The 24,448-nt window shown below is 41.9% G+C and overlaps 1 protein-coding gene across 1 annotated transcript in view; it reads left to right on the top strand.

The window, feature by feature from the left end:
- The window catches only part of FGFRL1 (fibroblast growth factor receptor like 1), a 262,463-nt gene that overhangs the window by 121,734 nt on the left and 116,281 nt on the right, over positions 1-24,448 (top strand). The window contains exon 3 of the mRNA XM_089692291.1: positions 22,615-22,887. Coding sequence (XP_089548417.1) covers positions 22,615-22,887 — 273 coding nt within the window. The remainder of the gene's footprint in view (positions 1-22,614; positions 22,888-24,448) is intronic.

Below are 24,448 nucleotides of genomic sequence, written 5' to 3'. Positions count from 1 at the left end.
GCCTTGTTTTACTACAATAAGACCTGCCAATTGGTATGGTCCAGAAGACTCCTGTGTTAGGAAACACAGTTCTGAATTGTCATTCTGTACTTTTAGTTCTAACATAAACAAGATATCGTGCAATTTTGTGCTTGGTGGGAAAGTACATTCTTCGCCAGTAGTGGTAATGCCATTCACTGCTGTGTTAGCAGCCTGGAACACTTTTTCCTTGAATCTTTCAGGATACAAGTGATTCTGATAGAAGAATTAGAGTGTCCAGAGGGACTTCATGGTCACTTACATCTGACGTTTAATTGGACTATATTGTGCCTTACCTGTTTCCTCCCTCCCCTTAATAACATTCTAATGGAATTTATAAATAAAATGTTTTGTTTTCATGACATACTTAATTTTACACCAGTGATCTCATCACTGGGTCTCTCTGCTTCTCTATCAGATGCATGAAGAACATGTCTGGTGGGAAGAACAGCACCTTGTCTAGGCACTCCGCTTAACTGCTTGAACAACTGCCTTTTTTGCTGTAAAACAAAGCTTTTACTAACGTTTTTGTGTTTGTTCATTCCTTTTTTTTGCACATGAGTACTGCTGAACTCCTCCAGCCTTTTTTAGTCACTTCATGTCTATATGTACTCCGTGTCAGCTGAACATCATGTTTCCGGACTGGTTTTCTGATGGTGACAAAAGTGGACTAGGGCAGGCCATAGTCGATGCGATTACCCATGGTTGCAGGAAGTAAAATCACTCCATTCCCCCATTAACGCAGTCAGTGTTGATAGGGGAATCCCTCCCATGGAGCTATTGAGCAGCACAGCGGCTAAATGGTTAGCAGGATCGAAGAGAGTGGTTTGGTAGATACTCTGCCCCCAGCTACATCACTAACCTGGTCTCAAAATATTATTATTATTATACAGTGTTTATGTAGCGCCAAAACGTTTGCTCAGCACTGTACAATATGGTGGGGGACAGTACAGTAACAAAACAATACACGAGGGGTTTGAGGGCCCTGCTCTTTCGAGCTTACAATCTAGGAGGGAGGGGATAGTGGTACAGGAGGAAGTGGCTGTGGGGGATGGAGTGGTAGGAGGAGTGGAGGAGATCGGCTGTTAGGCGAGGGTGGGGTAGGCTTCCCTGAAGAGATGGGTTTTCAGAGTGCGCCTAAAGGTGAGGAGGGTAGGTGACAGTCTGATGGATTGGGGTAGGGAGTTCCAGAGGATGGGGGAAGTCCTGGAGAAGTCCTGCAGTCGGCCATGGGAGGAGGAGACCAGGGAGCTAGAAGGTAGGAGGTCTTGTGAGGAGCGAAAAGTACGGGTTGGGTGGTATTTGGGTATCAGGTCGGTAAGCTAGTTTGGGACAGCGTTATGAATGGCTTTGTATATCAGTGTTAGTAGTTTGAATTTAATGCTTTGGGCAATTGGAAGCCAGTGGAGGGAATGACAGGGGGGTGGCGGATACGGAGCGGTTGGTAAGGTGGATAAGTCTGGCTGCTGAGTTCAGGATAGACTGAAGCGGGGATAGCCTGTGATGAGGTAGGCCGGTGAGGAGGGAGTTGCAGTAGTCGAGTTGTGAGATATTAAGGGAGTGAATGAGTGGTTTAGTAGTATCTGGGGTTAGGAACGTACACATTTTGGAGATGTTGCGGAGGTGGAGCATGCATGAGTTAGCCAGCGATTGGACATGGGGTTGGAAGGACAGATTTGAGTCTAGAGTGACACCTAGGACTTTGGCTTGCGGGGTGGGACTGATGGTGGCGTTGTTGGTCGTGATGGAGACGGTGGTCTACCAAATCGCTCTCTTCAATCCTCCCAACACCTGCTGCTTGCTAGTTCCAATGTCACCTCCTCCCATGCTTGCATTCAGGACTTCTCCCGAGCTTCTCCCATCCTATGGAACTCCCTACCCCAATCTGTCTATCTCCTAATCTATCCACCTTTAGACGATCCCTGAAAACCGTTCTCTTTAAAGAAGCCTATCCTGCTTCTAACTAGTAAACTGCCTTTTATTTCCTCCATCAGCTCATCCCCCACAACTATTACCTTTTGTGTCATTTAAGCCCTCGTCCTAGATAGTAAGCTCTAACGAGCAGGACCCTCTGTTTCCTCTTGTACCAAATTGTATTGCAACTGTAATGTCTACCTTCATTTTGTAAAGCGCTGCGCAATCCTGTATAATAATAATAGCACTTCTGCCTGGCAGTACTAGGGCCATTGGTTCGAATCCCAGCCATGGCACCACCTGCCTGGAGTTTGCATGTTCTCCCTGTGCCTGCGTGGGTTTCCTCCGTGTACTCCAGTTCTTCCCACACTCCAAAGACATCCTAGTAGGTTAATTGGATCCTGTCTAAATTGGCCCTAGTATGTGTATGTATGAATGTGAGTTAGGGACCTTAGATTGTACGCCCCTTGAGGGATAGGGACTGATGTGAATGTACAATATATGCATAAAGTGCTGCGTAAATTGACGGCGCTTTATAAGTACCTGAAATAATAAATATTGTGTTCTTCTGGTGGATGGGGGGGGGGGGGGTACACAGGGGGAATCATAGCTGCTGAGAGGACACAGTGATTACTTCTAGCCTCTGGCAATAATCGCATGTAAAATCTGCCATGCTGGTTGTGCCCAAGTCTTACAGCAGTCACATTGGGTACAATCAGTCTGCCCATAGATGGTTCAAATCTTGACCGATTCCTGCTAAACAGGCCAAGATTAAAACCATTTATGGCGAAATTAGGTCTATGCAGTCTGTCTCAGCACAGCCGCTTGTAATCACTACCTGGTATGCATCTGACTGGGTGACAACCTGGAAGCATAGTTGAGAGACAGTTGTCACCACTTAACAAAAAGTGTCTGAAGAAGAACTTTAATGGCAAGATCACCGGGTACTATCCAATGCATGCTACAGATTTAAGCTGGCTATACGCGGAGTGAAATTTGGTCAGTTACTTATGAACTGACTGTTGGATTTCTAATACAATTCAAATTAGCAGGATGAAAAAATGTTGGCCAAATAGCAGCTGAACCCTATGAGATACTGTTCAGGCATTCTGACAACAGCGGGCTGTCAGAATACAATAGCTGGCAGGAGAGATTTGTCCATCCACGCTGATTAGGGGGAGTTGCGTGATTGCTTTCATTCAACCCATAGGGCTGAACAAGAGAGATCTTACAGTGTATGGCTAACTTTACAAAGATTGAAAGCAACTTGACATTAATATCTTAAAGCTTTTGTGAGGTTCCAGGGAGTGCATTTAGATCTACTTATTTAATTGGGCAATTCATCAGAACAAATAATTAAAAAAATTGAGACCCATTTGTGGATACTGCTCTTTACCTGAAAGTCTAAAATTTGGCTGACAGACCTGCCCTGCTGCCTGGACACTTTACCCGATTGTTCTAAAGTAAAATTGGTCCTGACACCAGCACACACGTATTCACATATACCGTATTTGATGTTTCTTGAGTGAGGACACAAGTGGTGTTCAGTTTACTGCAGTTACACTAGATGCATGTAAGGAAATGTTGGCTCTTTAAACTGTATATGTCCACCACATCGGCAGTACAGAGCAGCTTCTGTTGCATAGAAAGAATTCCTCTGATGGCTTCATCCACAATGACAGACTTTATGCCAGGAGCTATTTAAACAGTTTACATCCTAACATAGTAAGACTTAAAAGGAGCTTTGCTTTGTTTATGATGGACCGGGAGCACAGAAATCTCCTAAGGCTGAATAAGGTTGTGTAGTAGTTTTACGCAAGCGATCCCGAACAGTCTTTTCCATTATAGGCAATGAGGCTTTCTGAAATGTTCCATTTACTGTAGCAGCACAACCATTTTAGCATTTTTCTTTTATTAATAAACAACTCCAGGCAACAAGCAAAAACTGTTCTATTTCCACCAGTCTGCATTTCCCTACGAAACTATATACCGTATTTTTCGCTCCATAAGATGCACCTGACCATAAGACGCACCTAGGTTTTAGAGGCAGAAAACAGGAAAAAAATAAATTCTGAACTAATGGACTGCGGACATAGTACAGGAGATGACCAGAGACTGCGGACATAGTAGAGGAGATGACCAGAGACTGCGGACACAGTACAGGAGATGACCAGAGACTGCGGACATAGTAGAGGAGATGACCAGAGACTGCGGACATAGTAGAGGAGATGACCAGAGACTGCGGACACAGTACAGGAGATGACCAGAGACTGCGGACATTGTACAGAAGATGACCAGAGACTGCGGACATAGTACTGGAGATGACCAGAGACTGCTGACACAGTACAGAAGATGACCAGAGACTGCAGACATAGTACAGGAGATGACCAGAGACTGCGGACACAGTACAGGAGATGACCAGAGACTGTGGACACAGTACAGGAGATGACCAGAGACTGCGGACACAGTACAGGAGATGACCAGAGACTGCGGACACAGTACAGGGGATGACCAGAGACTGCGGATACAGTACAGGAGATGACCAGAGGCTGCGGACACAGCACAGGAGATGACCAGAGACTGCGGACACAGTACAGGAGATGACCAGAGACTGCGGACACAGTACAGGAGATGACCAGAGACTGCGGACACAGTACAGGAGATGACCAGAGACTGCGGACACAGTACAGGAGATGACCAGAGAGTGCGGACACAGTACAGGAGATGACCAGAGACTGCGGACACAGTACAGGAGATGACTGCTGACCTTTGGAGAGGGGGGGGGGGGGGAGCGGGTACCTGAATTTGACAGGTACCCGCTCTTACTTCCGCGGAGTTGTTCTTTGATCTTACCTGTTCCTCTATCCAGCCGCGCGCTGTCTACCCGGCTTCTGTAGTGTGGGCGCTCGGCAGACAGCCGGGTGCCCAGTGCGCATGAGCGAGAAGCGCTGCGCTTTGTGATTGGTCCGGCGGCTTCTGGGATCTGTTATGTGTCCCAGGTACCGCCTTACCATTCACAAAGAGCACTGCTTCTTGCGCATGCGCACTTGGGACCCGGCTGTCACGCACACTACAGAAGCCGGGAAGACAGCGCGCCGCTGAATAGAGGAACAGGTAAGGTCCCGCTGCAGAGCTGAGTGGCCGGCCCGGTATTCTGACACGGCGGCGGTGGAAATACCGGACCAGCCGCTCCATATTTGCTCCATAAGACGCACTGACAATTCCCCCCCTTTTTTGGGGGGAAAAAAGTGCGTCTTATGGAGTGAAAAATACGGTAAACCTTAAGACTGCCAAAAATTGGCATCAAACCTGCAGTTGTAGTGGAGCACCCAAGTGTTTATTACGTTTTGCAGAGAACATAAAATTAGGCAAAGAATAGAATGCTACCCACACCAATTTTGTAGGTTCTCCTCAAAGAAGGGGTGCATTTGCAAAGGCTAACCATCACCAGCATGTTCAGGAGAGGAGCTTTTGTGCAGAAAAAAATGCTAGGTGTGCCTAAATGCTAGATTCTACTAGCACTTGAGCGTTAATGCTTTCCAATGGTCAGAATATAATAATGGAATCCATTAAGGCCCAAACTCTTGCCACACCTAAACGTGCCTACATGCGTGTAACACATGGCTTTATTTAGGCAGCTTTTCTTCTGCCAGGACGCTGGCATTCAGAGGAGAAAAGCAAATGCCCTGTGTGCATGAGGCAATAGGGTTAAAGCAAACACTTTTTTTACATCAGTGTGATCAAAAAAATCTTGTAAAAGTATGTTTTGAAAACCTTGTTTCTGCATGTCATTGATAATTATATATGTACATGTTGGCACCCATAGTGGTTTATTCCATGCTCAAGCTCTGCTTCCCGCTGTGCAGCACTATGGATGTGCACAATGCATGTCTGAGTTGGCTGACTCAAAATATTGCATTCCCTGTATATCTGATGGGGTTTATTTACTACAGGAGTTGAGAGTCTTCACTTAATAAATTGTAGCTTTGAATACCCAATCATGTTCAGATTAAAAAAAAATAAGCAGGAATTTTCTTAAGTTAAATCCTCAACTTAAAGTACACACCTTGCATGTTGGCACCCCATATCCTAATAAGGAAGTTCACTCATGTCCATGAAAAGAATTTGCAATCTTTCAACTTTTTTGATATTTGCTTATCCAGGATGAACACACAAACAATCAAATTTTGCATTGGCCCTTTCTCCCTCACTACTCATCTGCTGTACATACCATCCCATTCCACCATCTTCAACGTCCCATAAACTATCCCTTTCCACCATCATCAATGTCCCATAAACCATCCCATTCCACCATCTTCAATGTCCCATAAACCATCCCATTCCACCATCTTCAATGTCCCATAAACCATCCCATGCCGCCATCTTCAATGTTCCTAAATCAGGAGCTGGTTGTCCCTATCATCTTCAAAACCATCCCTTGACCTCATGCATGCATAAATGTGCTGTAGGCCTTAAATGGCATGCAGGAGCAAACCAATGCAATATTTCGGCACAGCCTCTTAGAATGAGTGACCTCAAAATCCCAGAAGGCTGTAGGAAGCCAGTCCTACATCATCCTCTTCTAGACAAGCAATCTATAAATTGAGGGCCATGCTGTAAAAAAGAAAATAAGTGAAAGATAAATGATAAATACTCTCTGCAATTGTGTAAGATACAAGGGCAGGGTGGGGGGAGCAGATGAGAGGAGGTTGATTTCATAAGTGGAGGTCTAAAAGCGGAACTAAAATTAAAGTACAAATAAAGGCAAAACTAGTTTTGGATAGAGTGGAGAGGGATTAGAACCTCTGTCAGTTTTTATTGCTGTCTGTGCCCCAATTAGGGAGATTCACCCTCTCAATTTGACCTGTTTACCATTATCATTAAAAGTAAAGAAAATCCCAAATTTTGGGTTGTCCCCAGAAAAGTAATAGAGGGGAAAGCTCCCAATGGGGACACTAGTTCTGTTTCCCTCTGGGTCCCTAAAGGATTCCCCTAATTTGCAGGAATTTCCTCTCGCTTCCTGTGTTGTCTATGGGACAGGAAGTGAAGGGAAATCTCCCTAATGGAACACAGATGGCAAAAAATAAACTGGCAGGGGTTATGACCCTCCTTTACTCTATCCAAAATGAAGAAAAAGTTTTGCCTATAGTTCTACTTTAACCTGTGAAAAACTGGGGGCTGGCTAATCAAGATGCTGAAAACTGGATGCTCTGAAGTAGCCTGGGAGAAGATGACAGTAGCCAACGAGCTATGTGGAGGGGGAGGGGGGGGTTATTTAGTACACATTTAGTGGCGTGCACTGAGAGAGTACAACACAAAATATTTGGTTAACACCACAGCTCTTTGAAATGCGTTGTGATGCACCGTACCATTACCCACCATGCTGCAGTGCATAAAAGTGAATAAATTGTCATTTGTACACATTTCAGTAAAGTTATACAAAAAAAACTCATAAACAGCGACACTGTTTACTTCACTGTGCACGCCAGCATTCGAATTGCACTTGTGAGCGGACCCTTTAAAGTCTGTATCCTGAAGAAAAAAAATGTTTTCTGTAACATTCTAGAAAATAACTGCAGGACTTGTGTGACTAGTGGTTAACCCCCTCACATTCTCTTTGCAGTGCCATAAAAAAAATTAAAAAAATAAATAAAAAATGGATGTTAAGTGCTGACAGGCAGAAGCTATTCACAACATCGGAATTCTACATAAACAATCCTGCTAGTTGTGTACTTAAGTTAAATGAGACATGCTGCTTTGATCTCCTTTCTCCCTCCACTGTGAATATAACTGGAGTCCGGCCAAGTTATCGAATGCACCATTTTAGGTCTTTGCTAAATTGAGGGGGTGAGGAAGGATCTGCTGCGACCTCAGTAAACAGTGTGTGCGTTCCCGGGATCTGTGTACATTGAGTTTGTTGAGGCCTCACCCAGCAGGTAGAGTTTCTGTCAGCTGTTCTATAGTATTAGGGAGATAGGCCAGTTTCAACATGGCAGACACCTGCCTGGCGTGTGTAGACATTGAGACTCTGGCCTTCCCTGAATGGCTTTCCTCACAGACTTTGATGTATAGTAATGACATTGTTGGAACATTGTGTATGTGTGTGTATATATACCGTGTATATATATATATATATATATATATATATATATATATATATATATATATATTTATTATACACACACACCAAAATAGAGCAAAAGCTTATCTAAAGCTGGATGTAGAGTAGGTGGACCTAAGCCTGGATGGAGGAAACTTACAGATAGTTCTGATAATTCGTAATTCCTAATATCATCATTTCCAGGGCCACTGTTACCATGCCATAAAATACTATAGTTCCACATTTTGATATGTTTATTACATTCAAAGAAAGTTGCATTGATCTTTGATATTCATCACTATAAAAAGCCACATACGTGATCTTCAAAAGATGTTACCAGTTCAATCTGATGTGCATGAAATAACGAATTTGTGGTGGGAAAACCAAGAACCCAGGACAAAAGTTTCAACTGAAAAATCGATAAACTAAATATCGGTCGGTCGTATATCCGACGTAACCACCAATGATTACTAAACTCGGCCGATTAAGCTGTGAAAATCATAACCTGTAACAGCAAATGATGTCATTTTCTGACCTTTGTTACCCATTTTGTCCCGGAAACGAAATTTCGTACGCGAGAAACTTCTTTTCTTTCCAGGTCACAGCACATGCGCATAGAATTTTCGTATAAACAATCGTACGGTTTGATCATCAATGAGGAGAAAATCGGTCGTTTTCCAAAAATTTCCCAACATGACCGATAATCCAAAAGAGGAAAAAACTCGAAAAACGGACGACGAACTAACACATGGTACGAAAATCCGACGATTTTTCTTTCGGCCGAAAAAACGGCCGGTTTTCGACCCATCTATGGCCGAGTGAGGCTTTTTGGAAAAATTCTCTGTCAATGAAGTTCTCAAAGAACTGCAAGCGCACTCTTCCAAATTGTATTACTGGGCTTTTGGATAAGTCCAAGCTGGTGGTCAGTAGTGGCCAACTCAAGTTTTCCATGGACTCTTATACTGTAAGTGGCCCCAGAACGACACAAGTGAGAGTTTCTTGCAAACAATGGCTCCTGTTCCGCTTTGTGGGCTTCCGACTCAGCAGGAAATCTTAGGGCCCATGCACAAGGGCGTAAAAAAGCTGCATTCAGCATACCATGTTTTTATGGCTCTTAACACAGCTGCACTGTGCTCAGTAATCTTCATAAAACTCTGCGTCCCCTGTCAGTATTTCTCTGTAAATGATGCGTGTAAACGCATGCAGGGATTGAAAAACCAGCTAGGGCAATGGAAGAAGAATTTTACAGATGTGAACATTTCATGTACATTTGTGCATCTAAATGTGTATAAATGGAATCACCTTAAGGACCATTACAGAAGTTTTTTGCACAGGATCTTTTTGTCACCAAGATCTGGCATAGATATAAATATTTTATTAGAGTCTGTAGGAGACAACAGCTGAATGGCCCCAATATACACAATTATATATATTCACACTTTTTTTTTTTTTCTGGACCGTATTCTGATTTATAGGGGTTAATTAAGTTGATGCACTTAAAATTATTACTTTCAGCTTTTTGTAACGCAAGGCATTGCTTTGCTGGATGCAGTCATAGTTGTAGGTTAAGTAGTCATTGGGGCATGGCAGGTTGAGGTAAACAAGGGAAAGGGTGAAAGCGATTTTAATTAAAATAATGGACATCTTTGGTAATGAGAAGCAGTTGTTAGACCTTGGTATGCATGCCTGTCACTAAGTCTTTGGGAAAGCAGCCATTTTTAGCCTGATATGTGCAAATGCCAGGCCTTCAGACCCAGACTTTCTTACCACACTTCATTCATGTCAGCACTGTTTGAGGCTCTTGGCCGTGGTAGTGGAGACTCACAGCCACAAATGAGATGCCACATGACATTTCATGTATGTGCCAAAATCCCGCTTCCACCTTGTGTTGTTGCCCTACCACCCCTTCAGCATGTAGCCAAAATGTAGTGCTTGGAGGAATAACAACTCTTACATGACCCAGTTTGTGGATTTTTTTCCTAATTTCTTCAAGTGTTCAAAAATGCCAAATTACTCAGCAATACGTAACTATCTCTGGAGAGCTTTGAGATCATTTTGGTTCATAATATGCTTAAGTTTAGCACAGATACTGTAATTTCCTGTACATTTCCACAAACGAACTGGCCAATCTACGTGGCCTTCTTTGGCATTTCCGCTTTGTAATTATGTTTAATGTGTTAATAAAGTCCACTTTGAACTGAATTGCGGCAAATGGTCCCCTAGGAACTATTGCTCCATCAGTATGTGAGCCATATGTGAATAACAATGCTCAGACCTTTACTGATTGCAAGGGCCACATTCCTTTTACATTCCTTCCCATCACCAATAAGACTATTATAAATACACAGATAAAAAGGAATAGATAGATAGATAGATGGATAGATATGGATAGATAGATATAGATATGGATATATATATATATATATATATATATACACATTTGTATGTTGGAAGCCATTTTGTGAGCTCAACCAATATCACAGTGAATGAGACCTGCTTATTGGACATTTTCGATTCTCCAATTTTTTTTTTTTTTTTTTTAGATGTGGTTCCCTAAAGAATAATTGTACTTTTAGTAAAGTTATCCCTTAAATGACTCCCTTTATCCCCTTCCTTCCCCATTAAAAGTCTTAAGGCCCACGTAGATGGCTCTAATTTCTGTTGATTCCTGCTCAATCAGCTGAAATTCGAGCTGTGGTTGGCTCTGCACCACCATTTAAAAATCGACTGAGTCAGGTGGAAAATTAGCAGGTTCCACAGCTGCCTGAATACAAATGTTGGCAGATTCCTTTATTCATGCTGTTAGCAGGGATGGAGGAATTGATTGATTTTCTTTCATTCAATATGTGGGCTGAACGAGAGAAAATCTTGCTGCATATGGCAACCTTTATACTCACCTGTCCTTGCTTCTGCAAAATCCATGCTGTGCAACTACTGGGAGCCATACAGTTGCCAGTACAAAGTCTCTGAGACGTGAAGAAATTCTCCGTTCATTCCTAGGAAGAGGCATTTCTGTATCCTACGGTCTTGTGTTATAAAACAAATGGATAGTTTTCTGCACGTGCGTTGAAGGAGCTGCCCACCCAATAGACTTTGGAGCGGTGGCATGATAAAAAATAGTAAAAGTACAACGATCGGTTAATAAAAATCTCATGGACATTACATTTCTCCACAAAATGGCAATCATTGTTCTCTTGTGGAATTACTTTGTTTTGCAAAATGGCTGTTTTACATGTGTGTGGCTTCAAAAGAACTATTTATCTATCTCTCTTGACTTCAAGAGGAACTTCAACATCCCTAGGTAAGTCTAAATTCCATCTGCAATAATGACGCTGTATAAATATAACAAAAACATATTTATTAGTCCATGAAGTTCCCTTTGGGCTGCTCTGCTTCAGTACCACCATCTTGAAACTCTTATTTCTGTTACGTCCTGGGTTTTAGCTGCCATGTGCAAATCGGTGTACTTTGTAAAGAAGATTGCAAACAGCCAGTTAAGAATCCTTTATTGGAAAAGAGACTAAATCCTGGTACACATGGTAAGCTAGGCTGAATGAAAAAATGAAGGAACTCACCAAGAGGTCGCTGTACTGATGATGCGATTTTAGTACAGAGATCTCTCCTCAGCTATTGTGTTCTGACAGGTTGGACCTCCAAAACCGAACATTCCGATCAATGCTTGCAGCCATTGGCTAAGAGCGCTGATCAGATGCCGATCGGCTGCTGGTTTTCCAGCAAGCTTGTTCAACAGAAGCCAGTCTCGAGAGCGACTTCCGTCAAACAAGGACCCGTACACACATGCCGAATATTGGCCAGTATCTATTGTATTAATATTTGGCCCGTGTGTACAGGGCTTTGGGATGTGCCTAATGCAATAAAAAAAACCTTTAAAATTTTTGATTTAAAGCCCCATTTTAAAATATGAACCTCCTCCAACCTACCTCCCCCTTTAACCAATCCTGCAAGCCTTTTATTTTTCTTACCTGGTAGAGCAAGATATACTCACCTAAGTCCAGGTTAGGGGACCACTAATCCAGCACTGTAGATGTTCCAGTGCTGGCTGGTAACCTACATTCCCCTTGCTCTGTTGTCTTCCCCTGAGGGGCAGTGATGTGGACACCCAAAGAAAGACCCTGCCAGATGTAAACAGAAGAGTGAAGAAAACTTGGGACTTCCCACCCATGTAATCATGGTATTAGGTAAGTAAAAGGGCTTTTAGAAAAAAATTTAAACCAGCGATCAGTTAGAGGAGGTGAACATTATCCTGGATATGTGCTTTAAATTAATGTTTCAATACTGTAAACTTTCCCTCCCATATATTTTTTTATTTTAAAGCTGCTGCTTACCCGGTGGTGAGATCAGCACATTTTAGTATCTAGCGTTGTCCAGTTGAGATCCTCTTCTCTTGCAACACTGGGTCCCATGCCGCCATGTTTTCCTTGGACGTCATCAAAGGGCTGCTGGCAGTTCCCGATTTAGCTGGCACACCAACTGATGATGCGCCGATAGTCCAACCCCCTCCTTTCCTTAATAAAATTCTATTCCGCCTGTGATATGTGACTTGCATATCATAGAACGCAAAGGGAGCACAGTGCATGTCATTCATTTAGGCAAAAAAGGTGCAAGGGCTGGCGGGGCCAAAAAAAAGCTTGCTAATCGTGCAGAGGACTGTTGGGGGGGGGTGGAGTGGAAGGTTAACGTTTTTGAGGCTGAAGATCCTAAAATAACTCTTCTACAAAATTCTTATGATTTACAAATATATCAGGCAAAGCTACACCAAAATGCATTGCGTCAGTTCATTTACTAAAGGCAAATAGAATGTGCACTTTGCAAGTGCAGTTTCAGTCATTTTCTCCAGGGCTTAGTTAATGTGATGAAGCTTCACTTTGTAAAAAATGCTCAATCAGGTGCAAGGAAAATGGAAAAAAGAAAAAGCATATTTCCTTGCACATGATTGCATAGAAACTTTTAAAGCTTTGCCACATTCACTAAGCTCTGGGGGAAAATGAGTGCAACTGCACTTGCAAAGTTCACAGTCTATTTGTCTTTAGTAAATCCACCCCAGTGACTTTCTTTGAATCCTGGACAATTCTTCTGTCAGTTATGGCTGCAATCTTTCTTGGTCAACCTGACCTTGGCTTGATATTATTATTATTATTATTATTACATCGAGTTTATATAGCGCCAAAGGGTTTGCTCAGCACTGTACAATAGAGGGGGGGACAATACATGAAACAGTACAGCAACTACAAACAGCACACGAGGGGTTAGAGGGCCCTACTCTTTTGAGCTTACAATCTAGAAGGGAGGGGGTAGTGGTACAGGAGGAAGTGGCTGTGGGGGATGGAGTGGTAGGAGGAATGAGGGAGAACGGCTGTTAGGTGAGGTTGGGGTAGGCTTCCCTGAAGAGGTGGGTTTTCAGGGAGCGCCTGAAAGTGAGGAGGGAAGGTGACAGTCTGATGGATTGGGGTAGTGAGTTCCAGAGGATGGGGGAGGACCTGGAGAAGTCTTGCAGTTGTGTGTGGGAGGAGGAGACCAGGGAGCAAGATAGAAGGAGGTCCTGTGAAGAGCGAAGGGTACGGGTAGGGTGGTACCTGGGAATCAGGTCGGTGAGGTAGTTAGGGGCAGTGTTGTGAATGGCTTTGTAGGTCAGAGTGAGTAGTTTGAATTTGATGCGTTGGGCAATAGGGAGCCAGTGGAGGGATAGGCAGAGGGGGGGTGGCAGAGGTGGAGCGGTTGGTGAGGTGGATGAGTCTAGCCACTGAGTTCAGGATGGTCTGAAGCGGGGAGAGCCTGCACTGGGGTAGGCCGGTGAGGAGGGAGTTGCAGTAGTCAAGGTGTGAGATAATCAGGGAGTGAACGAGTAGCTTAGTGGTGTCTGGGGTAAGGAAGGAGCATATCTTGGCGATGTTGCGAAGGTGGAGCCTGCTTGTGTTTGTAAGTGATTTGACATGAGGTTGGAAGGAGAGGTTAGAGTCCAGAATATTAAGAGATCCCTGAATTTTCCACTTCCCAATAGGTGATTTAACTCTGATCGACATATTCAAGGCTTTGGACATATTTGTATGTCTTTTTTCATCTTTATAAAGTTCCATTACCTTGTTACGCATGACTTTTGACAGTTCTTTTCTGATCCCCAGAAATTGGCATTTTAACCCGTGTGCGTCACCTTGTGTGTCTGTACCAAGGCCAAACATTCCAGGGGATGTAAACTTTTGATCATGGCCATTTGGGTGATTTCTGTTATCATTATGATTTTAAAAGGAGCCAAACAACTATTTGATAACATAAAAATATAAATATATATATATAAATGCAGTGCTTAAAATAACATAAAGTGACTGGTGTGAGATCATTATGTGACGGTTCACTTTATACTTGTATATATACACTTTTAGCGCAATCAAGCGCTCATGCCAGTCACTTTATTTTAAGTGCTGCATTTTTATATATATATATTCGTTTAGAGGGTAAGAGGTTCTCCTTAATGCAAGCAGCTATACAACCAAGCGCTCACTATTACTCCTTTATTTACTTAACTATTTGATAATAAATGGCTTCATATGATCATCATCCTTCAATAAAAGAGCATTTCTTGGCATGATCAGTCATATTTTCAATATCAATGCCAAAATTTCACAATTTCAGCCAGGGGATGCAAACTTTTGAGCACAACTGTATGTGGGCAGAAGCCATGCAAGAGTATGTAAGGCTACACACAGTATGGGAAAAAACATTTGGTAGGACAACCCATGAGGAATTAATTTAAAAACACAAATTCACAGCCGACGGTGAAGATTTTTAGCAGGAGGCAAAAGTGTTGAAATGATTTAAAAGTATAAGCAATTGTTGAGTGTTGTAATGCAGTTACATACTGTTATGTACAGTTATGTGTGTTGTAAATGCCATTATTCTGCATCCTTGTCAGAAAGAGAAGCGTTGGTAATGTAAATGTAGGAGAACCCTCAGCAATGAGATACGGAGCCGCACATGACCCTAGCTATGCTTTGATATACAGGATCTTAATCACTTGCCACTATGGCATCAAACAGCCTTTCTATGTGTTCGGGGAGTTTGTGTTTGCATTGGCAGGGATTGCAATTTACAGATGGGGTCCATTAAAATTCACAGTGGAAATATACATTGAAACCACCCAGCTGTTCAGTGAGACAGGTGGACAATCCAAACTGTTTTTTTCTTTTCAAAGAATTGACAGCACAGTTGCTTCCCCCCCCCCAGACCTCAATACATTGGCACGTTTGTATGCAGGCTGACCAGCTAAATTAGGGTAAAGTGTTAATTTAGTAGAAACCTCGGCGTGTGTGCGATAATGAAAGATCCCGCAGTCACTAACTTCATTTATTATTAATTGTTATACAGTAGTTGTCAGGTCATGCTCTGTGATGTTCGAACAAGCCACTACCACTTGATAACCAGAAACAATAAAAACCTATTGAATCATTTAATGCATATGTAAACCCAAGAGCAAAAATTGTGTTACTAAACCCGCAACAGTAAAGATCAGTCTTTATATGCTGTAAAGCATTCTCGCTGTGGAACCTGAGGAGTTAATCATTTACATTGTCTAAAAAGGCTGTTTGATCCTGTCTTCTCTGATCCTCCCCGATCCTCCTCTTCTACTGTCCCCAATCCATCTGTTGATAGAACAGAGCCTTGGGGGCAAACTGCACATGCTCAGTTTGGTGTGTATTGCTAGAGTGTTTTTTGTTTTTTTTCTTTTTCTTTGGGAGAGTGCAAGTGATCAGCACAGGGCAAATCTGCACTGTCCAGACAGAGGGTCAGGGGTTATGCAGCCTCATAGGACAAACCGGGGAGAATGAAAACTCCTCCCACAAGCTTTAACCAGTGCTCTGCTGGACACTGATAGTCATAGAACTGCTCTAACTGCTGATGAGAAAAGGTATTTAGCAGTTTATATTTACTAAAATGATTGAATTTCCATGTTCTGTGTACTGTGGGGGACCACATATAGTGAATGCAGGGTCCTGGGGTTAGTAACACTTTTAATATATGGCAACTTCGGTGTGGTGGAAAATGCATTCATTTTCTTTTAGGTTTGTATTTTTACCTGGTTGTCTTGCTAAAACACATCCTGTGCTAAGATGACAACATTCACTGACCATACTATATCTAGATGCAGAGTTGTCTTCCTAGGGCAGGATTACTGAACCCCCCCCCCCCCCATCTTCATATCATAAAGTCCACAGAGATAGCTGGGAACAGTGCAACTGACAAGAGTGCAGCGCAGGATGTTATCAGCTCGCAAGACTTCTGGCAAGATCAACAGGTTTTCTTTTCACTTATCAAACAAATGTAACCAACAGTTCACAATATTATATTTTAACAGACTGAAAGAGGAAAAGAGAAAAGTTCATTGTATAGCATTTACATACACTTTGTGTGCTTAGCCATATACTTGCAGAATAGGTTCAAAGAAGATCCTTCGGCTGGGTTCACAGTTTTGCAGTGCATTAACACAATGCGGGTTTGCGCTAGGGCAGGCTATTCATTTAAATGGGCTGCCTAACGCATAAAAATGCACTAAAATGTGCATGAGCCGTGTTTGGAATACAGTGAACCACAAGGGTGGCCTATAGGTAACCTTTACAGTTAAATAACTCAACATTTGCATGCATGAAGAATGCAATATAGCTCCCATTTCAAGTAGAAAAGGGCCACACTAGACCCTTTTGTGAATTAATTTCATACCGTACATCGGCTAAAAGCAATACTGGCTAAAGGATCTTATTCAGAGAGTAGTGGTTAATGATTCATACTCTGAATGGTCTAGGGTTGCCTATGGTGTACCCCAAGGTTCAGTGTTGGGACCCTTACTTTTTAATATATTTATAAACAATATAGGGTCTGGGATTATAAATCCCATTTCAGTCTTTGCAGATGACACCAAGCTGTGCAGTGGAATAACGTCCTTACAGGATGTCTCCAATTTACAAGCCGACCTCAATGCTCTGTGTAATTGGGCAACTATGTGGAAAATGAGGTTTAATGCTGATAAATGTAAGGTTCTGCACTTGGGGGCTAAGAATATGCATGCATCATACATACTAGGGGGGGTACAACTGGGGGAATCAATGGTGGAGAAGGATCTGGGAGTTCTGGTAGATCACAAGCTTAATAATGGCATGCAATGCCAAGCTGCAGTTTGTAAAGCAAGCAAAATCCTCTCTTGTATTAAAAGAGGTATAGACTCCAGAGAGAGAGAGATCATATTACCCCGGTACAAATCATTAGTAAGACCTCATCTGGAATATGCAGATCAGTTTTGGGCACCAATTCACAAAAGGGGGATATGATCAACATGTATAAATACATCAGTGAACTCAGTGTAGAGCTATTCACCCTGAGGTCATTACAGAAGACAAGGGGGCACTCTGTCTGGAGGAAAAGAGATTTAATCTCCAAATATTGAAAGGTTTCTTCACAGTAAGAGCTGTGAAAATGTGGAATAGACTCCCTCAAGAGTTGGTTCTGGCCAACTCAATGGATTGCTTTAAATAAGGCCTGGATTCTTTCCTAGATACACATAATAGAACCGGATACTAACATTTGTAGGTAAAGTTGATCCAGGGAATATCCGATTGCCTCTCAGGGGATCAAGAAGGAATTTGTTCCCCTGCAGGATAGGATTATAACTTTTTTTTTTTAATGTGGTTGAACTAGATGGAAATTTTTTCAGCCAGCCTAACTATGTACAGCGTAGATCAGTCTATCATGCTTTGTATGATGTAGTGAAAGAGACTGAACAGATAGCGGTGAGAAGTGTTCATATTTTACTGGTAGTCATATTGGAATTTTCACATAAACACAACATTCCATGACTCTGGCTGAAAATAAAATGGTAACATTCCACTGGTAGCAATAGATGCTATGACATGTTGATTAAAAAAAAATGATTTTCTGTGCTGTGTTTCCGTGGTGAAATTGTGAGTTGGTAAAATGAGAATGAGGAAATATCGTCCTCATTCTGAAGACATCAGATATGAATGTGTGCAGTGATGAGCAATCAAGATGAAGTAAAGAAGGTCTCCCATAGTAAGCAGATGGGACTCATTGATAAGACCTGATTCACATTAGTGCAACTGCCATTTTTGTCCAGTGCAATTATGTAGTGCAATTGCAGTAAGACCTTGTGTGTTTTTGGCACTTTATTTGGGCTTTTGGCATAATTTTCATACTTCTGCGATTTCCTGAGGAAGAGAATAGTGTGTGTTTGTGTGTGTGTGTGTGTGTGTGTGTGTGTGTGTGTGTGTGTGTGTGGGGGGGGGGGGGTATTGGAATCGCATAAAAAATGCATGTAGATATACTTTTGATGTGTTCCCATTGAAGCCTATGGGGCACAAAATCACACTGCATTGCACCAAAGTAGCACAGGACACTTTCTCTGAGTTGCTTCGCAGTTGCGTTGTATTGATGTGAACAGGCACCACTGAAATTAATGTGATTTCTTTCCATTGTCATGTGATTATGTGCAACCCAAGTTTCATCTGAAATTGGCCTAAAAATCAGTAATTCACCATTTTAGATCGTGGCTGGTCAATGTTACATTGATAGTAATATAAATATAGCCAGAGTTACTGAGACTCATCATAAACAGTCCAGATTTTGTGTCTTTAAAAGATGAGAATGAAACATTGGACACAGGTGGAAAAAGGATCATTCCTTGGGCCTGATCAGTTGGGTTCAATAGCTCTGCACCCTAATGAAGGTGGTTGTTTCTGGCCCCTGAAATACATTGGATGCCCTTTATTCTTTTACTGTATCTGGTTGAAATATTAAAAATGCTTTGAACTCAAGGCATTCGTGTGGCTCTCATTGGTTTGACCACCTGTATCGTGAGAAAGGCAGTGAAAGAAACTCGGTCAACCTAATCTGCAGACAATGGTGGTTCGTGAAGTTTATTTGTAAGGATCTTTTCAGTTGACAACAGCAGGTACTTTGGGAGCAGCCTTTCCCGACCTGGGTTCCTCCAGAGGTTGATAGGGGTTCCTTAAGCAGTGAGCAATTTTTGGTTCTCAAAGAAATATCCACTGACTCCAATGATGTTTTCACATCTGTAAGGAGGGCATTCTTCCCACTGACCATCATCGTAAGGAACATTTTTCATCCTGACCACTAATGTAAGGGACATTCTTCTCACTGACCACCAATGTAAAGGTCATTCTTCCCACTGACCACCAATGTAAAGGCCATTCTTCCCACTGACCACCAATGTAAAGGCCATTCTTCCCACTGACCACTAATGTAAGGGACATTCTTCCCACTGACCACCAATGTAAAGGCTATTCTTCCCACTGGCCACCAATGTAAGGCACATTCCTCTCAATGATCACCAAAGTAAAGAGCATTCTTCCCATTGACCACCATGCTAATGTAAGTAGTGTACTTATTGTCAGGGGTTCCCAAGACCTGATGTTCTTTCAAGGGTTCCTATGTGTTATAAAGCTGAGAGAGGCTGCTTGAATAAGCATTAAATATGATTACTATATGCCTTGTTTAATCGTGAAAGCGCAAGCATATGTTAGTACACATTTGCGTTGGAGACCGGCATTTTTCAAACAACATCAGGCAGGTGTTGAAGCCAGTGGACACTTCCTGACTTCTGGAATAGGTCCATGGAAAGACTTCCCAGGCGCATGTACAACATTTGGAAAGCATTACAGAAGTATCCAATGTTGATTTTCTGGAGGTATTGTTAACATAGCTAGTTGCTGACAGACATCAAGAGAGCCTGACATGTGTCTGCCAAAGGTGTCACAAATGTGTGTCAGCACTTGAAACATTCAGGCTCTAATAATCGCATTGGTTCCAAACTAGTGAGCTTCCCAATACATGGCCAGTGGTGAAACAAATCAATCATTTGGCATTTAATGAATACGTCCCTTTTATTGGAGTAATATCTAAAGGATGAATCCCATTTACAAATATTTTTTTCATCACTCTGTCTTGCAATGTCAGATTCTCCGAAAGGTGGTGTTACGCTTTATTTAAGATTTATTGGACGATTAGGATCACAGCAATAATTCCTTGTGTCACGATGTCTGCTTATTCCCATTCTGGTCATCCGAGAGTCTGTTACAAGCATGTGTGTGTGCCAGCTTGTCGCTGAACATACCAGAGATGCAGGATATGAGCCGCTATCTTTACGTGAAGGAGTTTTAGTTGCAGTTAAGCAGCTGATGTATTAAATATATACAGTGATAAGCCGCTGCATTAAAAGACAAGTTTCCGAGGGTAATTATGTTGACTTAACGATAACCTGGACTGAGTGTCTATTAATCTGTTTATCTCCTTAGTAACATTAGTGTAAGAAATATTTTTGGTTGTGTGGTTGGTTGTCTTTTGTTATATAATTCTTTCCTGTGCTTGCTGTTTGATGAGGTTTTTATTACCACGTGATGCAATCTGGTTTTATCTCTTATTTCTTGTATGTTTCAGTTGTGCCAAGTTGTGATTGTTTAGCTATGGATTACTCGTGACTTAGGGGGTGATTATTGTGGTGCTTCTCCGGTGCCACAGAGGATGGCAGCTGGATGATACATTTGTGGTATATGATGGCTTGGTTGCCTTGGTGAAGCATACAGCTTTGGTTCTGTCCTTATCGGGATAACAGTAACCATTTTCATGGAAAACCCAAAGACATGTTGGTAGGTTCATTGGCTCCTGCCTAAATTAGTTGTAGTATGTGTATTTATGCATCTGAGATTAGGACCTGCGGGCTGAACTAAAAAAAGACAGATTCCTCTATTCGAAGATATACAGCTAGGATAAATTAATCTCCCACTGCTGCTATTGTGTTTGGTCAGCTGGCTCCACTGGCTGTCAAAATACCCGAACAGCGGCTGCATTTGATTGGATGCAACTGCTATTTGGTCTAAAATCTTCCAGCAGACTCCTTGATCAAATGCTCAACTCTTTGTCGAATGGAACAGGGCCACCCACTGATGGAGTTTTGGCTGGTTCTCCAGGAAGTTTGCACAGTACATGGCCAGCTTTAGATTGTAAGCTCCTTTAGGGGCAGGGATTGAGGTGAAAGTACAGTTTCTAAAGTGCTACGTATACTGTTGGAGCTATATAAATACCTTTAATAAAATGAAATAAGAATACATCACAAATTACTGATTCCTCCGTGATCTCTGTGAGATCAATCTGCACAGGTTGGGGGAATTCTCAAAGATAGATTATCATGTTTACCATTTATAACCATTCGAGGCTTGCCCATCTTATTTTTATGGTTACCTTTCGAGCATATAAGGAAATATATGTTGGTCTGCCCAGACAGACTTCTTCATATACAACTGGTATAGAGAAATAATTCTACAATCCATAGCCTTGCAGGTGCTGGATTTCAATTTCTTTCCCACATAAGGAAATTACCACAAAAATATTGCTACGGGAAGCCATTCAATTTTATCTTCTCAATTTTCTTTATTATTTTTTTATAGTCCCTCAGTGTGAGGTAGAGTTTGATTGTTTGGGAAAGACAATACAATGACGCTTTAATGATTACAATAAGCCAACCGTGAATTAATGTTCCTAAACTGGTTCTGTCCATTTTTTTTTCTATTAGGTGCCCATCTGTAACCTTGGTTGGGGACCGGTGCCAGTGGGTCCGACGTGTGAAAGACAGTAGGCAGCCAAAGGGCAGCGATTCAGCAACCTCGCTTAAATAAAGTGTATCACATTTCCACAAAGTGCAGCGTAGGCGCATCGCACTATGAAAACCACATGAAGTGTCCAAATTCATGTTCATGAAGTCTGCTGGCTCAGCGCAGATGAATATCTAAACTTTTGTCACTAAAATAAATAAAACATTGACAAAACATAAAGCAAAGCGTAGTAGAATTCCCTGACACTCAAACCTGCTAGCCAGCAAAGAGGGACCTCCTTATTTTTTTTTTTTTTTTAGAGGGACTACAGTTGTCACCCACTTCATTCTTTTTAGTTGAGAATTCAGATGTAGCATTCTGACAAAGTTGCTTTGAAATATAAGAAACTAAGTGAAACAACTCTCCAGCATCTTCCCAAACCCCATTTGTGGGCCCATTCAGACCAACGTACCTAATTGCTCAGCATAACATTGGGGATCTTGCTGACAGACATTGGCAGCAAAATCGGTGTGATTTTGCAAAAAGATCAGGGACTTCTTTGGAGCGTTTGCGCACATAGAGCAGCTCATTGAAATAAATGGGCTGCCTTACATTCAACGTGTGTGAAGGCACGGAAAGGTGTTAACGGAGACTAAATGCTGCTTCTTACAGTAGATAGTTGACATTATAGCATGGCAAAGTCACTGACTGTGGGGTTCAAGGACTGCTGTTCATTACAGTTACAATGTTTTTAAAAAGTGATACTATTGCTGTCTATCGTGACATTTTAGAAATGTATTCATGAAGGCGTGTAAGGTTGCTGTAAGTCCCACTTTAAATTTGGGAAATATACATATAATATATATATATATCAGAAATATATTAAATATTTAATAAATCATTGTCATTTTGGTGTCATTTGCTTCTACATGAATGTCTTGTTCTTTTTTGTAGGTCCTCCACGCATCTCAGATAAAGTAATTCACCGGCAAACTGTAAGATTGGGAAGGACTATAAAGCTTCTCTGCCCAGTAGAGGGTGACCCCCCGCCGCTTACAATGTGGATAAAAGATGGACGTTCAATCCATAGCGGCTGGACAAGGTTTAGGACTTACGTGCATGGGATGAAAATTAAGGATGTTGAAAGGGAGGATGCAGGAAGCTACATCTGTAAGGCCACCAATGGGTTTGGGAGCGTCAATGTGAATTACACCCTCATTGTTATAGGTGAGTAACTTGGAATTTTTGTGTTTTTTGCTGCTGGCCATTATGTTGCAGACAGTAGTACGTACATCTTCTTACTGGTCTAATTTGCTGATCTTAAAGGGGCGAGATTGTAAAACAAAGACTGGTTTACACTAATTTATATTATTTACATATTCCAATGAGTAGACTTTCGGTAGTGCTAGTGATTAGGCATTTTAAGTAGCATGATAGGAGCAAGTATCCTAGGAAGTCAACAGTATCCAGAATATACAGTCGGTTTGCTTCCATAGGTAGAGCATCAAGGGACACTATCTGCAGTGCATGGTTTTATTAAGTAGTAGATAAAATTTTGAAGTGGGGAACGGTCAACACAATGGCTTATTGGTTAGCACTCCTGTCTTGCAGCTCCGAGGACCTTTGTTGGATCTCGGCCAGGACACTGTGTGCATGTTCTCCCTGTGCTTGCGTGGGTTTTCACTGGGTATTCCCACACTGCAAAGGCATGCTGGTGGGTAATTGTCTTCTTTGGAAATTTTCCCTAGTATGTGTGCACAAATTGGCTATGCACATGCGTTATCACATTCCGCATGCTATTCCTAAGCCTGAGCACTTGGAAGGGTCAAGGAAAGACCTGGAGACCTACCTCATAAAAGCTGCCAATAAAATTCATTGGAATAAAGATCTCAAGTGTATCATACATGATGCCCATAAGAGCTGACTCATTGAATTTATGATATTTATTTTGTGGGAAATGGGATTATCAAGGGATTCACTCAGCAGGAGTTTTGATTATTGTATCCCTGATTACGCATATCTGAATGGCGTCACCAAGAATTAGTTTAACTCCATATTTCTCAACCTTTTTTCAGTTAAGGCACCCTTTCAAGTTATGAACAATCTTGAGGCACCTTTAACATTATAGACGTCTCCGGGCACCCCATTCTAAAATGTAAAATAATATTCTAATAGTTTTACATAATGCAGCAACACCCACACATGCAGGACACCCAATGTTAGAGAGAATATATATATCCAAAGCAAATACAGTTTTGCACACTGATACTGATTAGTATTCCGATGTTTCTCTTTTCCCTCAGTTTTTTCTCTATCGCTCCGCTAATTTGACCCCATTAGATGTCTGGAGTTAGTTTAAAAAAACCATAGGATCCGATTGGTTGATCTGATGTGCCACGCATGTGTACCAGCACTGTTAAGTACCATGTCTTTTAAATTAAAAACAAATCAAGTGCAGTTAATAGCTCATCACTATCAGAAGTGATCTCTTGTGGTGCTGAAAAATGATTTCCCTCTTAATTATTATACAGTATTTATACAGCGCCAACAGTTTGAGCGCTGTACATTATAATGGGAGACGGTACACGAGACAGTACAGTAACAATACAATACACGAGGGGTTCGAGGGCCCTGCTCCTTGGAGCTTACAATCTAGGAGATCTTAATGCTTTAAAATGTTGGAAAAGCAAAATTTCCATTCACTGTGTCCATAATTCTTCCAGATACTGTGACTAGCACCTTCTGGATATAGGATAAGCTGGGAGGATTAGGTTTAGATGCATGGATA

Source organism: Staurois parvus, unplaced genomic scaffold (genome assembly GCF_062004578.1).
Source record: "Staurois parvus isolate SC_StPar_1 unplaced genomic scaffold, SC_StPar_1.0 ptg000581l, whole genome shotgun sequence".
Taxonomy (NCBI): domain Eukaryota; kingdom Metazoa; phylum Chordata; class Amphibia; order Anura; family Ranidae; genus Staurois; species Staurois parvus.
This window is presented reverse-complemented; position numbering and strand designations above follow the sequence as displayed.